The sequence below is a fragment of the Epinephelus moara genome, chromosome 3 (genome assembly GCF_006386435.1).
Source record: "Epinephelus moara isolate mb chromosome 3, YSFRI_EMoa_1.0, whole genome shotgun sequence".
Lineage (NCBI taxonomy): Eukaryota > Metazoa > Chordata > Actinopteri > Perciformes > Serranidae > Epinephelus > Epinephelus moara.
This window is the reverse complement of record NC_065508.1, coordinates 32,179,203-32,195,934: the sequence shown is the minus strand read 5'-3', so window position 1 is coordinate 32,195,934 and position 16,732 is coordinate 32,179,203. Positions and strand designations below refer to the sequence as shown.

The 16,732-nt window shown below is 39.1% G+C and overlaps 1 protein-coding gene across 2 annotated transcripts; it reads right to left on the bottom strand.

Annotated features, from left to right (window-relative positions):
- Positions 1–3,549: 3,549 nt before the first annotated feature.
- nufip2 (nuclear FMR1 interacting protein 2) lies at positions 3,550–15,936 on the bottom strand. Of its 2 annotated transcripts, none has more exons than XM_050040282.1 (4): positions 14,623–15,936; positions 11,198–12,892; positions 10,260–10,292; positions 3,550–8,669 (listed from the first exon to the last, which is right to left on the bottom strand). In XM_050040282.1, the coding sequence occupies exons 1-4, from the start codon at positions 14,786–14,788 to the stop codon at positions 8,617–8,619; spliced, it is 1,947 nt and encodes a 648-aa protein (XP_049896239.1). In that variant the 5' UTR covers positions 14,789–15,936; the 3' UTR covers positions 3,550–8,616. The 2 variants fall into 2 exon arrangements, with proteins under 2 accessions (XP_049896239.1, XP_049896240.1); XM_050040283.1 differs by having other exon boundaries at positions 14,641–15,931.
- Between the last annotated feature and the right edge of the window lie 796 nt (positions 15,937–16,732).

Sequence of the window (16,732 nt, the reverse complement as noted above, 5' to 3'; positions counted from 1 at the left end):
ATAACAACAATAATAATATGATAATCGTTAACTTTACTTACATAGCACTTTTCGAAAATAAGTTTATAAAGTGAATTACAGACATAAAAACAAAATACAAAGTGCAATTACAAGATTGAATTCAATGTAGCTAAAAATGGAAACAAAGAAAAGCGACAATGAATAAATTTGAGAATAAGCAAATTAATATAAGCATAAAAAATAAAAAAAAACTCTAATCAAAAGCCAGTTTATAAAAATATGTGAACAGTTTTAGAAGAGGACACAGAGGTTGTCTGATTCCCAATGGAAGGTTGTTCCACAGTTGTGGAGCCCTCACGGCAAATGCCCTACTACCCCCTGTCTCAAGCCTCACCCCGGGGGCCGATAACAACAGGTGGTCTGTAGATCTGAGAGTGCGAGCAGGGGGACTGCAGGGGTGAGAAGGTCACTGATGTATGACGGGGCAAGGCCACTTTTTGAAAAGGAGCAATGAAATTTTAAAATCAATTCTGAACACCACAGGTAACCAGTGCAATGAGGCAAGAATGGAGGAAATGTTTTAGTATTTTCGAGTTCTTGTACGAATCCTAGCTGCAGTATTTTGTTGGAGGTTGGGGCAATCCTGCAAATAGTGAGCTACAGTAATCTAGATGAGTGGAAACAAAAGCATGAATGAGAGTTTGTGCATCGCTAAAAGAAAGAACCAACTCAGTAAATGTCTCAGTCATAGAGGGAGTTTCATTTTCACACCTTCTAGCAACAGAAATATTGTTTGTGTTGAATGAAGACATTGGGAACCTTTTAAAGGTTGACAGGATGTTATTTCACTGACAGTGGAAACAAAGTTACTTGTATTGAAATATAATAAACCATAAGTAGATTAAATAGTGGAGTAAGGAAATGACAGTTTTTAAAAAGTTTATATAAATAAACTTTTGATATTGGTGATGGAGTGGAAGTTCTTGTCAGATACTTTTTTTTTTTTTTGCTTGTCACCTTGTCTTTGCCTTTGCCAAAAGGGGTCACCCTGTGCGTATACTTTTTGCAGCAGTCCTGAAGTGAGAAGAAGTCCAGAAACACCTCAGCAAAGATCAAACCTTTTAGTGACCTTCCAGCACATCGGACAATCTCTCCAAGCACCGGTGCACTAACCATCAAGCCCCATGTGGCCTCCGTGAAGTACAGAGTAATCAAGGTAAAATTGAGGGGGTAAGTGGTAAACACTGGTTCAATTCCATGGAAAGAGTGAAAAAAAAACGTGTGTGTTTGTGGTGAAAATACGCCACCTGCAGTGCCAACAGCTCACAGAGTCACCCCAGCAATCAGACAACTCCAAGATTTACACAGATGGCGAAAAACATTCCAGAATATATATTTTAGATTTCATGTTTGTGTTTTTTTCAGTGGTTCAGTGATTTTTAAAGTGAAGACAGTCCTAACTGAAGTCTAGTAATAAGATATATATTGAACTACTCACATTATGATCCATATGTAGTACACATGTATTAAGAAATATCTGTGTTACAGTCAAAATAAAGAACTTTCAAGTTCTAGAAATAGTACATTTTTAAAGAGATGTAGTATTTGTGAGAGCAGATTAAATCTGACTTGAGCTGTACATCATCTGCTCATGAAATCAAAAGATGATCAAACCTGCGTCTCTGTAGTTTAAGACTCAGTCAATGTGCACTAATCCTCGATCCACAAGGGGGCGTCTTTGAACAACAATCAGCACCTCTGCTCACTGATGGTACAGCAGCTCTCCAAGGCCTCTTCAATCAAGCTCATTATGACCACATGGCTTCCACAAACGCTGTCCTTGCTCCAGCAGCTTATCTGAACACAAAGTGACTGTGAACACATCTATCAGCGAGCAGGCACTTCTCCTAACATATGCTGTCAGAAGCAAAGAGCACTTCCAAGAAAACAGATGTCTGCTCGTCCAAATAAACCTTCGATTTGTTTGGTGTTGGTGACCAAAAAGATTTGTTACATCTAATCTTTTTTTAATAAATTGCAAAAAAACATCTTTAAATCTGATTAAAGTCACATGGCTGAATCTGATTTGAGCTCATCCCTGAGATTTTGCTGCAGGCTGGTTATTCTACATCATCATGAACCAACAAAGCGGATGATATCTCAGCACCTCCCAAATTACACAATTTTCCACAGTGAGACTCAGCGAATGATCAGACTCTCTGCTGTTGGTATCGCTTGTCAGCGTGGCTACACCTGTTTTCATATTTTAGATTTTACTGTTACATATTTATCATATATTACCATAAGTGCCAGGGCTGAATAATCCAATAGGCAAAACAAGCAACTGTCCCAGAGCCCCAGAACTCCAGAGGGCCCTAAAAGCTCCAGACTTTTTGTGTTAACTGGTGTAAATTATTTTAAAATGTAGCCTATTAAATCGTATTTTAAGTACACTTACAATTTATCTAAAAGAAATCTATTTAGGGATATGCACGACTAAAAACAAGTATACAGACCCTTTACTTAAGTTAAAGTGATAATACAGCAGTGTAAAGGAAGTCCTGTAGCCTATTAAAAGTCTATTCGTAGTTTATTTTAGTGGATTATTATTTCTCATGTATTAATGTGTAAGTAGCATTTTACTATTGTCAAGGTGGAGCTAATTTTAGCTAGTTTATATACTACTGGCCAGAGGTAAGACCAAGTCATTGTTTAGCAAGTCACAAGTGTTTCAAGTCTTCGCACTGAAGTCAAGTCCCAAGTCAATATTACCTGAGTCCAGACCTTTGAATCTGCCCACTCCACTGAGTCCGAGTGGACTGATTCTGATGGAAATGCAGTGTAACCAGTTCTGTCTGAGTACAAAGTCCCAAGTCCTAAACTCTGACTTGTGAGTCCTGAACAAGTCATAATGCGCTCTTCATTCATGTAATGCCAATATTAAATTTACAAAAATCATAAATGCTTTTTAAAAATTGTATTTATTTGTTAAAACGCAGTTTTTTAAAAACGCACCTAGCTGAACAGCTAGGTGCGTTTTTAAAAAACTGCTGCTTGTTCTTGCGATATTTCGGCCACGTGCTTTGAAAAGCAGAGCTAAATGGTAAACAAACATGGCAGCACACCGGTAAGGTAAGACAACACGTTTACATGTCATTTTCTATATGTTCTCTGACATTTATCCTAACAATATGAGGCGGTCTTTGTGGAGAAAAAGCTTGTTTAGTGGACTAACTTTGCACTTGAAGTATGCCCGTTCACTACCATGCGCACCGGCTGTATCTAGGCTAACGGCTAACATGCTAACTGTTATTTTTATGTCACTAGTCACTTGAAACAAATTTAGAATGACAGGAGACAGGTTGAAATAAACCGAAATTTCCCTTTAAACATATGTTGATGAGAGCATTATTTAGTGTGCATACTATTTTTCTGTCAGCCCTATTTTACACAAGTTTGTGACCTTGTCTTTGAGAGTCTCAAGTTTAACTTCAGATTTCTAACTAAGTGATAATGTACATGTGATACAGATGACTTATCCAAACATCAGACAGCAGAAATGCACAACACCAAACACAAAACACAAAATTCTTCATGAAAATTTGACATTTTAATGGAAACTAAAATTGTGAACACTGGAAGTTTTTTTTCTTTTTTTTTATATCGACTCTATTACATTGTTTGGAATTTGAGGGTTATTATCATGCTTTAAAAAAAAGAACATTGTAATGTGACACTTCTGTTAAATTCCAAACAAAAATTAAATAATCAGACTGCTCACTTAACTTAAATGTCAACCTGTAAGACATCTGAGAAAGAAATGCTATTGCCTCATATTTTAGGGGGGCAAGAGATGTAAAAGTGACAAAAGGAGGAGCAGATTCAAAAAAAAAATTAAAAAAAATGCATCAACAAGCACAACAGCCATTTGAGATGACACAGAGAAACAAAAAAAGATGACTCGGCGCAACATATCGCCTCTTTTCATGACTGAACTTTGTAAAGACATGTTGCCCTTTTTATTTTATTTTTTTTAAACGTTATTCATCATGTGTGGAATCATAAACACTGTACCTCTCATGTGTCATTGAATAAAAGAAAAAAAAAAGCCCCCTAAATTAAAAACATTTCCACAAGAGGCAATGACAGTTTAAAGGAGGGACAGTTTTTAAGTCGAGCACAAACACCAAAGTCCAGCATTTCCCATTACAGACGATTGATTACTGGATGAAGAAGCAGCACTTTCGGTATTTGTTTTATCTTTTGAAGATTGCTCCTCTCTCACACCGTTTAACAACACGCTCAAAGTGACATTCAGCTGCTACAGTAGTGACTTCTCTTCACTAGAAACTCCTCCGAACCCAGCACGATGTCAGGGAGCTGGTTATGACATCATCAACAACGTCCCCAGTCTGTGCGCTTGCCATTCACTAGCTGAATATCTGAGTAGTGTACCTTTGGCGAAAGCAGATTTCAGAGTTGTTGAACCGCACGTTAATACCTCAACTCCCCCTCACAACATGATCAACATCACTACAAATAAAAAATATATTAAGAACTCTGGGATGCAGTGTGTCTCGATGCTCATCACTCCATCACAGCTATCTGACGAAATGAATTAAAGTAATTTGTAGAAAATCTGCTGGAAAAGAGTTCAAATATATTAACACTGGTGCTATTGGGGGGAAAATAAGTCTACATCAGTCTTTATCAGTAACTAAATCCTCTAAAACTCATGAAAAATGAGACATCTTTATTTTCTGTATCATTTATTCCTTTTAGTCTCATCCTACTTGTGCATCTATGGATAAATTAGGTTATGACTCAAAAATAAAACGTTTTTAAAAACATATGTTAAAACATTAACTTGTTAAATCAGTTCAAATCAATTATGTGCTACTTCAGACATTAACTTGACAATGAGACTGGCATGGGTATACGCCAGCTAGCGGTCGTCATCCGTCCGTCCCATTCAAACTGATTTTGGCTTTAGGTCACACAGTTCTGAACACACAAGCCATGACAATATTTTTTAAAATTAAAAAAAACAAAAAACAAAAACAAAAAACTACAAAAACACATAAAATGCTCATTGCTTTCAGCTGCGTCCATGTCGCTTAAAAGAAGAAATTAGGATTAGCTGTAAGAAAACTTAAACAGCATTGCAAATGTTACAAAAAAAAAAAAAAAAAAGAAACAAAAAAATGGCACGGATATATGCTGGAAGCAGATTTTAAACAATCAAAATTGCTGTAAAGTATAATTTTTTTCACACAGGCACCTGAACATGAAACAACAAGGAGGAGGTTGGGGGAGGGGTTTTTTTTTGAAATATACGAGGAACTTGCATATAATAGGAAGAACTCGCTATGCACACACCCACAAAACAACGAGGCCAAACTCGTCACTCACAACCTGGAAGCCTGCATCAGCATCCTTGAGGTGATTGCACATCCTGAGGGGGTGGAGATATAAAACTCCACGTGATCAGGCTTTTCTTTCTCAACGCACCAACAGTCAGTCACTCAAATCCCCCCTCCCCACATCACTGATTAACCATCTACTCAGCTTCAAGAACCTGTTTTTGGTTTGCAGGCTACAATGCTAAATAATAGTTCTATCTTTATAAATGCATATTCAACATAGCCTTTTTGCTGTATTTAAGTGCTTAAAACAGAGGAGCCTTGGGGTGGGAGGATTCTCTGATTTCCCTGTACAGGACCATCCTCTCAAAAAAGCAAGACAAAACAAATATTTTAAAGAAAAAGGTCGTAAGACTACAGTAACATCACATACTACTCATTTTGATCACCCTGTTTTACATTTAGAAGCCTATAGATGCATCACTGTCCGCAGAAAATGATTTCAGTCTGAAGAATTTGGCATTCGCCGCATGGAAACCTGATTATGTCGCTCTGTGTATGAATTATGGGCAATCAGAGGAAATTACATTGTGAGTTTTGTGTAACTTTATGCCAGATTAAATGTCAATTTCCGCAAGCACAGTAAAAACATAAAAGTCTAAATGCTAATGGGTAATATCTCCTCAAATGCCCTTGCTTCCTCATACACCAAATCCAACACAATGGTTCTTAGTCAGAGGGCAGCATCTGATGATACACTCATCCATCACACGCTGTACAATGGAAGCCTAAAACAAAGCGTTTTAAATACCAGAGAGCTGACTGAGATTAGAACGTGGAAGTTAAATGTCAAGACAACTGGCCGCAGTTACAACTCTCCCACTCCACACATGAGTATGAGCTGCGGCGCTGCCTAATCAGGACACAGTGGAGAGAAGTGTACTCGAAAAACTCATACCCAGATTGTAGCTACCCAACAGAAACACCACTGATGTTCAGCAATAATAAATCAAGAGGTGCTTCACTATAAACACACGAGGGAGAAAATGAACCATCAAAGATTGCAAGATTACAGTCTAGTAAAGATAGAAAACAGCGCATGGAGCAATGTGCTTATTTTTAAAAGGGGGAAAATAAACTGGAAAATGTGTATTTTTAGAGCCCAAAGTGACAATGACAGCACCTTGCACGCCTTGACAGCTTTCCTCCAAAGTAATTATTTGGTGTTTTGTCACAACATCATATGAGACTCTATATAATAGGACTCCAATTCAACATTTCCAATTTGAGAACGTTACATGACAGGGGCCATTTGGCAGAAACAATATCTAACATAGTCATGGCTTTATCAACACTACCTGAGATACATTTAATAATTCTGTATTTATCAACTTGTTTTTTTTTGTTTTTTTTACTGAAAAGTAACAGCCCAGAGCCATCCTTTCAAGGAGTATTTCTCGTCAGTACATATAGATCTCTCTAGTAATTAAAAGATAAAAGCAATTAGTTTACATAAAGTGCTATTAATCCACACATTAACCAAATCATATCTTCTAGTGAAAAGAAACCTGCACAGTTCCTTCCTTATGCTGAATAAACCAATCCTGATTTGGAGATGGTGATGAAAGTGATGTCACAGCTGGCCAGTTAACAGTTAGCAAATTTGGGCTCCCTAGACTTCATAATTCAATCTTTCAGCGTGAGCTCTTTAGCAAAAAAAATCACTTAAGAATTTGTGCAACAAACTGACAACGCACCTTAAACGTTTTAAAACAAACCACACCAGCATCTTGGGGTGATGATTTTGTAGCTCCATATAACCCATTTCACACATCGTATGGATCACACGGTGTTATTGCACACTGGTTTGTAAAATGTTAACAGTTAAAAACATAAAAGTACAACTCATCTTCACATTTCAACACAGTTTGACAAAGTGGCTAGTCGGGGGAACCTAGATTAGTATTGCAATTGTTGTTGTGTTGCCGTTATCTTTGTATGGCGATGAACAGTGACCTCTGACTTGTTCATTTCCACCAGTAAACATGCAAGAAATACAATGCCATAAGACAGAAAAAGTAAAGACCAAATGCTGAGTCAGGGGAAAACAAGTCATAAAATGCAACACTGTTCCTTTAACGAGAGGAACTGAACAGTTTTTACACAGAAAGAAATCCAAGCAAACTAATCTGAATGGACATCCTGAGTCTTGCTGCTGAACAAAAAAACACAGAAGGCAGAAGACCTTAATGGTAGCAATGCCTTTTGCTTAACAATTTGTCGCTCAGTTAATTCCTTAAGTCAGGATTCATATGTTAGATATGAATCTGAATTTAAGAAACATCTGCGTGACCTCACAACAATCTGCATGAAATGTATGAAAAGCTTTAAGATGAAAAGATTTTACCTTTAACGGAGACCTGATTTTAAAATCTTTAGCACACCTGTATTGAACAATGAAATGAAGGGGCGTAGCTTTCCTTCAGATTGGGCACTTCTGTACCTGTGCTCTGGGGTCATTCTGCAGTGCAGATAACACTAATCATGTTAGGGCAGACCGAACAGTATAAAAGAAAGAAAGCAAGCGTATTATTTCTGGGCTCTGATTTTTTCCCCCATAAGGACTTAAGACAAGGTTCTCCCTTCCTGGATGGGGCCTCACCTACGAGCTTCCACTTAACTTTACAGTTTTAACTCCAAAGATCTTAACTCCACAACTTCAAGGCATTCTTTGCAAAGTGTGTTCTCCTTTCTTCCACGATGAATTCAAGCTTGCACACGGATGTGTATGTATAACGTCTAACATATCTACAATGAACTCATTTGAATGCGTGAAGAAAGAAAACGACTGAGGCATCCCATAGTCAGACTGACGGCTGCCGCAGTTCAACAGGATAAAGGCTTAGGGAGGTGCAATCCATGACACCTTCCTTTGTTGAACTCCCGAACATCATCCTTAGAGAGCCATGAGACAAACAACTATCACAGCTCCAAAGTTCCATTTATCGTGTTGGAGAGGCACCGATCAACTCCTTTAACGTCCCTCCAGAGTGTGTGTGTGTGTGTTTGTGTATGTCTGTATGTATGTATGTATGCGTGCGTGTGTGTTTGTTTGTCTGATGCCCCCAAAGAAGTCTGTTTTTCCACCGGAGATTCCAAGGAACATCTGTCATGCTAAACTATCAATGTTTTCACAGTTGTCACTTTATCTGTCCAACAGGATTTAGGATTTCCAAGGTAGATAATCGCAGCACCCAGGAGAGAAGAAGGTAAGTACTGTAGACCATCTACCTCACTGATCAGGTCCATCCTTGGTCTCATCATAAACCACTACTCTTTTTGGATCTACAGCAGAGGGCGAAGAAAAGAGCAAAGGGTTAGATCATTCAACATGAGATCAGTCTCACTGATATTAGGAAATGTGTGACTAAATTCCCAAAAGGGGTGGGGGATCGATATAACATAGTATAGTATCATCATATTTTGCATAGCAATACTGTATCAATACAAAGACTACTAGAATAATAAAATCAATTGCTTTTTCAGCCAACTAAATACATCTTCCTGCAATACAAATGACTGAAGTGAGAAACTTTAAAACCTTATCTCATTAAATAAAATAGATGTTGACAAAGTTTTCCTTTGGTTACAGAATTTGTAGTTTAAAAAAAAGGTAATAAACTGCAATATACAATACTATATGTTATAGCTTACCCAGCATATCACAAAACATTTAAAATCGCAAAAGTATTGTATCATGATTATATCGTATCGTGGGGCCTCTGGTGATTCCCACCCCTAAAATTTGGCCAGTTTGTGAATATCTTATTCAAGCTAAGTTCTTGAATGCTACTTTACTTAACACTTGAGAATTTCAGCCTCTACTGTTACAAAAACATGTTTTGTTGAAAGATATGTATATCGAAAGTACTGTTTTGGTGTTGGCATAGAAACTGTACCACAAGTTTCATACAAACCCCAGCCCAGAAATAACGGCATACGTCATTCTATCCTGTGGTTGAATATTAAGCTAACAAAGCCTCGGATATCACTGAGCTCATGTCTGTGTTGAAACCAACAGATTATTTGGAATAACTGCTGCATTGCCTGCCAGCTGGCATGACTGCAGTATCAGAGGACCATACAGCAGCAGTATGTCACAGTCATTTGAACAGTGTCTCTGTTGGTGATTACCTTGGGTTGCTTATGTTTCTGCTGTTTGGTAATAAAACAAATATGGCCATTTGTCATTAAAGGATTAGCTGCTATGTGATATTACTCTGTGACATACAGGTATGTGTCCTGCAGAGGCTTTCTAGAGGCATTAATGCAGCCTTTGTGCACATGCTGCCATACAGCCCGACTAGATTAAAATTTTATGTGTGTAGAGTGATTTATAGTGAGGAGTTACCTTAATAAGCTTTAGTATCTTTCTAAGTGGGATACAACTATAATGAGGCTATCTACTCATACTGTATGATGACTGTATAGTGACTAAGTATAACCCCATTAACAGATATAGATAAGATGTCAGTCTTTAGATTTAGCATGTGTACAGCTTAGTCTGGATCCTCCATGTTTATATGTTGACTATGTGTCGCAAGAACTGAACAGGCAACACTAAAAGTAATCAAGGTCATGAATGGTAGTCTGTAAATTAAGTTCTTTTATGCTTTTTGACATTTATGTCCCATTTGGATCAGAACCAAAACACAGATACACTTGGTCCTGCACATTTATGAATATAAGTAACTTCAAGCCTGGACTCCTATGGTTACGCATGCTGGAAAGTGATGTGTTTCACCAATGTTTTTTTTTTTTACACTTTCATACTTTCAACATTTCTAGCTCCAATTCTTGTTGTGAAAACTGAACAGTGTAAACATTTCTAAAAATAGAGGTTGGGAAGAAAAGGGACCAACAAGTTTAGTTTACCTTGTTTTTGCAAGTTGAAAATGAATTCCATTTCTGTTGAAGGAAAACAAAACACATTATTTCACATAAATATTTAAACATTATTTCTTAATTACTGTTTCATATATTAAATCTCTTGAAACTTCACAGTGCTTTAAGTTATAATCCTTAAGATTTTTGCAAAACAAAATGGCAGAGTCCACTATTCCCACACTACTGTCTTCACACACGAGGGATTCACCAAACTATGCAGCATGTAATCCAGCATTACAATATACAATTTTATCTCATCAAAATCAGCTACACTGTTTACCTTTCATTCTCCCACAGTCAAATTCAAACTGCATTATGTTACTACTGATCCAAACCAAACATTTCCTAACGCTTCACATAAAAGCAGTCAACGGTAGCTTTTACTGTGAGGCATTCACAAACAACGCAGTGTACCTGTAGCAGAGATTATCGCTAACCACAATTATTCATCAAGAAACTGTAATTTTTGGCATTTTTTTTTTTAATCAGCAGATCATTTTTAATTTTGCAGAGCTATAATGGATTAAATGGGAGCAGCCACAGCGAGCTATTAAAGGAAGAGTTACAGATGACAGGTTGCACACCAGACTTTCTGAAAGGTGACCAACTACTGTCACGGTGCCCTGCTGTCATGAGGAAAACTACTTGTGTCCTGCACAGCATGAAATCAGTTTGCAGATCTAATTATTATTGACTGACATCTCTACTACAACAATGCCAGTTTGTATGGTGGCACTCTAAACACATAAACCAGTTGCTCTTCTACTGTATTTCTGACAAAGTAGCTGCTTACGGAGTGTTTGCTGTAGTATTAAACCGCACGTGCTCGTACTAGCAATAGTTTCACCAACCAGGAATGAAATCTTAAGGATTACAACTTTAATGGTTACACAAATATGACAAATAGAGTAGATAATCATAGTTACCTTTAGTGTGGTAAGTGACAGCAGCTTTAATATCAAAGGACCCCCAGCTACACCTTCTGCCAATGTCTTTAGAGTGGGCCTGTTGTTTAGATGAGCCAAACAACACAGTGGTTAGCTGGCCCTGTGCAGGCTTAGCACCGTTGTCTTTACTGGGGGCCGACACAGCAGAACCTGCACCCTTGGCCTCAACTTTTGTCTTTTCCTGGCCACATGGCTGCAGCTTGTTCTCCTCCTCACCCATCCCACAAGTAGGAGAACAAGCATTAGACACATTGCAAGGGGCACAAGTCCTTTTCTCAGGGTCTTGAGCCAAAGTGCCCGGCTCTAAGAATGATGGGCTAACATCAAAGCAGGGCTGGGCAACCTTGGCTGCGGCAGCCTGACACTCGCTTTGAGGTGTGACCACAGTAGTCTTGTCCTCTGCAGGCACCTGGCCACCTCCTCCTTCTGGCCCCAAGTTAGGCTCATTGATGAAGGAAAGCCCCCACTGATTCTGGAAGATATCTCCCAAGGCTTTCTGATTTGTCTGAGCAGCCGGTGGGTCAAGGTGACGAGCACTAGGGAGCACAGGTTGCATATTTAAAGGGTAAATTACAAGAGTATACTTTCCAAGCTCATATGCTTCTCCATCTACAGGACTGGTTGTAGAGCTACAGTTACTTTCCAAAGGTGATGCTACATTCTCGCCACTTGGGATAGATGGGGCTGGTGGAATACTACTAGCAGCAGGAGCAAAGAAGGTACCCACTGATGGGCAGCCATTTCCGTTTCCAGAAACAGGGCCATTAGTAAAGCTAGCTGAGGTGATAGTTTTCATAGCAGACATAGGGACCTGTGACAGTCTAACAGGAGGAGGCAGTGATTCTCCTCCACCTTGAGCTACTTTGTTGAGGTTCTCTTTTACTTTACTTGCATAACTGATCTTGGGAACAATTTTTGCACTGCTATTGTCCACAGGAAATACTGGAGGGGGCTTAAACAAAGTCCACGAGTCCTCTTTTGAAGGTGAGGAAAGCTTGGCTTTGTGCCTTTCCTCAGTCTTTTTACCAAAGGTGCCAACTGTTTTGCCATCAGAGTTTTTCCTCTGAGATTCACCCACTGAAGCTTCTGATGCAACAGCCCGTCTAGCTGCTGACTGAGCTTCTACTTTATGGGCGGCTCTAAAGCCATCAAGTCTAGAAGTCAATCCCTTCTCAGTTGTCTCAAGATTAAAAGCCCCATGCTCTTGTGTAGTGTTGCCCTGCTGCATGTCTTTCTCCTTTTCTCTTATCACATTATCATTGTTCTTGGCGTTGTTACATCTGGCCTTGCGTTTCTTCGGAGTAGTATATCCACCTTCGGAGCCGCTACCGTCATTGTCCTTGCTAGAATAGCCATTTGTAATTAAGCCACAGTTTACAACGCCATTTTGAAGCAATAGAGAGTCTTTCTTATCCAAAGGCTGGCCCTCATGATGATTCAAATCCAGAGCCTTTTCCTTGTCATTTTTAAGGTCCATACTCTTCTTATAGTCCAAGCCTTTGCTGCTCACTTTTGGAACAGTCGTGTACAGCTTTTGCGTTGACTTCTGCTTCACATTTGTGTTACTTGCATGTCTGTTACCATTACTGTTGGGGGAATACGACATACCAACAGTATCAGACAGATGTGGATTCTTCTCCCCCTCCTCCTCGCTGATGTTTACTTTTTTATTGCCTGAAAGGGGAAACAAAATCAGGTTATACTGAAATGTTAAAACACATCAAACATTCTTTCCACTGGAAAACTACCCCAACTAGCAAAAGATTTTCAAAAATGCTGTGTCAATTCATTTGACCTTTCTCACTTTCAGAAAATATAAGTTACGCAAGGACTCTTTGGTAAAAAAAAAAAATCAAATGTTTGGTGGTATTTGTATTGCAAATATGAGCAATATAGGACCATAAAGTCACAAAACCTGAAAAAATGTTTCAGGCATTAAAATTCTATCTCTTCTATTCACAGATTTAAACTGGTGTTTCCTATTAAAACCACAAATATGCACCTTAAGTTTGAGAACAACTCATTTGTTGTGTTCACTGTATTTTCTGTTAAATCACTGCAGCAATCGACGTTGAGGAAACCATGTTGTCAGACAGGTTATGCACCACAGTTATTCTATGCTTATAGTGTAGCCTGAATATGTACTTAATAAGATAAGCTGGGTGCTCACTGTATGTACTATAACAAATTGCGGACATGTATTATACCTCACAAATGCATACTGGGCTGCTGGATGCTATCTTCTTGACATTATCTGATCTGACATCAAAGACCAGTTGCTGCAAGATGTAAAGGGAAGGCTAACAGCAGCATGTATGACATGGAGTGGCAGTGTACCACAAATAGGTCTGTGCATTGCACACAGGCACGGGCACGGCTGTGTCAACGTGGGGCTTGCAATTTAATGGTGCTGCTGCCCCTCATGTCAGTGGGCACAGCACACAACAGGCTGCATACAGCCTCGCTTCACTCATTATACAAAAGCAGGCTGTCGCCTGTTTGCATTAACATAGCTGCCAGCAAACGTAAGGTCGATGATTACAGTGTCTGTTCAGCTGCAGAAAATTGTATCTTTATCTACTAGCCATGACCGAGTTGCTGCGTGGCTTTACGTTGACTGGACAACATGCAACAGGCCTGTCAGAGATGGCTAGCGTTAGCCACTGTCAACTAGCCATCGACTCGCTGGGCATTAACACACCCTGTCACCGTTAATAGTCGGTCGTGCCATGAGACAGCAACCTGACACTCGTATCCAGAGTAAGCAAAAGACAACAGCGGCGTGTCAGTGTTGCACAGTACCGTGGCTGTACAAAAAAATCTTAACTAGCCGGATAACTTTAGCATTAGCTCGCAGTGATATTCTAACATGGCCGACAGGAAATGGCAGCTCAGAACATTCCAGTGGAGCCGGCTCGCTTTCCTAAACTGGACACAAGCATGCTGAAGGGAACAAGACAAAGATCTGACTTGTGCTGAGAGCGAATCACCGTGCACATTTAACACTTAATGAGTTTACAACACAATGCATGCTAGTAGGATTTTCTACAATGATTTAGTTGCATTTGCAAAAGAAAAATGGGTGGTGAAACCGGCGCACAAGGTCAATCCCCGATATGTCAAACCACCACCAGCGACAACTGTCACGCAACGTCAGCTAGCCAGCTAGCTAACTTAATGGTTGGATTCTGGTCCCGACAGTGGCTAACTATCAGTATGGTCTGTTAGATAACGTTACTCACCAGCTGTAACGTGTCTTAAAATATTTAGGGCAACAGGCAGCATATAGTTTGAATTAATAGCTAGCGGGCTACGCTGTAAATCACGGTGGAGTTAACATTAGTTAGCAAATGCTAGTCGGCTCGTTGACATTAGCTGACTAAGGCTAGCAAACGTTAGCTCACTTTTCCGGATGGCCCAACCTGTTTTCTTCGTCTGCGTTTCCTGATGCTGGCGCTGGAAGTGGCTCTGATCATTTTTTGGACAAGTTGTATGTTGAATGGAGTGTCTGTCCTCTCCGTGGTGGTGATATTGTCTTTCTTGTGCCCGATCTTTGGGCTGTTCCTCCATTGAAGTGTAGAATGTCGGACTTGTTCAACCAATATGTTAGCTCACTGGGTAAGTACAGAACAGTCCAATCACTACCAGTGTAAAACGGAAGCTATTTGAAGCCTCTGTAAACGTCAGCAGTAAACGTCTAAAAATGGCACTGTTTTGGGTGGTCACCGCCACTAAATCCCGTGTCTACTATTTGTGCTGAGTTATGCAGGGGATATTTTGCAGGACTTTATAGATCTCGGCGGACGTTTCACACTAAAATAACGGAGAAGTGATATTTAAAAAAAAAACTCTTTTCAGGGGGGCAATGACGGGGTGGGGTTCTTGTGTGAACTAAAATCATATGACCGGAGGCGCTGCCACGTCTCCAGCCAGTGGACACTTCTGTGGAGGGTCCCAGGGAGACCAACCCCACTCCCAAAATGGAAAACCAACTTATTGCAAAATTCAGTACATCTGTCCTAAAACATGTGTCATTAATTTGTCAGTATTTTACCACATGTCGAATAGAAAACATGTTCCTGGTGCTGTTTTCTGGGCTACATGTGTGCCAAAAACACCCAAATTAACACGATAATCAAAGTGTGTGTGCACACCAGTAAGTAATATGCAACATGTGTCTTCCACTAGAGATTTTTGCATACTTCAACTTGCATATTTTCCCGTGGTGTGTGATATATTTTTAATGCCATGTCATGCTTGCTCAGCTTTACATCCCATCACAAAAACCACATTATACAAATGAAAACAAACTCTGTATGCCTACATGCAAAGACACATGGAGAGATATCAGAGGATGAATTTATATTTTAGACATATGCATTTGTCATAGATGTTTAGCACTTATCCTCATTCAGTGTTTGGGTGGAGCAGTGGGCAGAGTATGTCATTATGGTATTAAATATCATATGTGGAATGGCTACATTACTTTGCATTTCTTTCCATCCTTTCAACATCATTTGCTCCTTCAGCTGCCCCACAATTAAGATGTCCAGCAGAAGCATGCTACCATTAAAGTTTTTGTCCTCTGACACTACTAAGTGAGTGAAATCACCCTCTGATTTCATGTGTGGGTCTGGTTTTAATTGCTTGTGTTTGACAAGTCAAACAAAGACTAAATGCACACTAAAAGGCTTTTGTCTGGATTAGAACAACTAACTCATACTGAGTGATAGCATAGTTTAGGCTGACATTTAGGAAAGCCCAGCAAATAATCTCCTCATTTGGAAATATATATAGGCCTATATAAAAGAGAGAAAGCAACTAATATATCAGACATTAAACATTTTGATTAAGTAATTATAGTAATTAATAATTAGTGTGTTTTTGCCAGTTAGCGTAATATCACATACTATACATATAATCTCCTACTAATAGATATTCACATCACACTGAGTATAAAGCAATGTCACTTTCACTGTGATGTATATAGTATGTGGCCTGTGTGTGGCAGAGTGCAACGCTGCTCACATGGGACATAAAACAGTCAACAGCACCCTCTTGTGGTGACAGATACAAAGGGTCAGGCTTTGTTCACAGCACCATGAGATGCAGTCAAAGTTCAGTAATACATTTTGCACTCAAAACAAATGTGCTCCATTGGTGTAGCAAACTTTCACGAGTCTCTGGTAGGGGCTAAGTTCTGCTTGTCACATTTAAATATTCATAGTGTTGTGACTGATGAAGAGAAGTTTAATGATGCAGAATAAATTAAAGCTGTATCGACATGTGAGGCAGTTTCTTTGTAATGATGTATGTATCTCCTTCAACAACCATATACATGTAAATCTTATAGTCTTTAATTAAAAAAATCCCTTTTTTAATCAAATGTGTTTTGTTTTGTTTTTTATTTGTGCCTTTATGTCTGTAAACTCTTTAAAAGTGGAATACCAAGGTTCCTCCTCATCATTTCCTCACTACCATTAACAGAAAAAGTCCATTTATGTTTCAAACAGA

Coding starts and splice junctions, on each gene's coding strand:
- nufip2 (XM_050040282.1), bottom strand. CDS start 14,788: ATGGAGGAACAGCCCAAAGATCGGGCACAAGAAAGACAATATCACCAC. Junction 12,893..14,622: donor AGGTTGGGCCATCCGGAAAA/GTGAGCTAACGT, acceptor TTCCCCTTTCAG/GCAATAAAAAAGTAAACATC. Junction 8,670..10,259: donor TTTCAACTTGCAAAAACAAG/GTAAACTAAACT, acceptor CCTCTGCTGTAG/ATCCAAAAAGAGTAGTGGTT.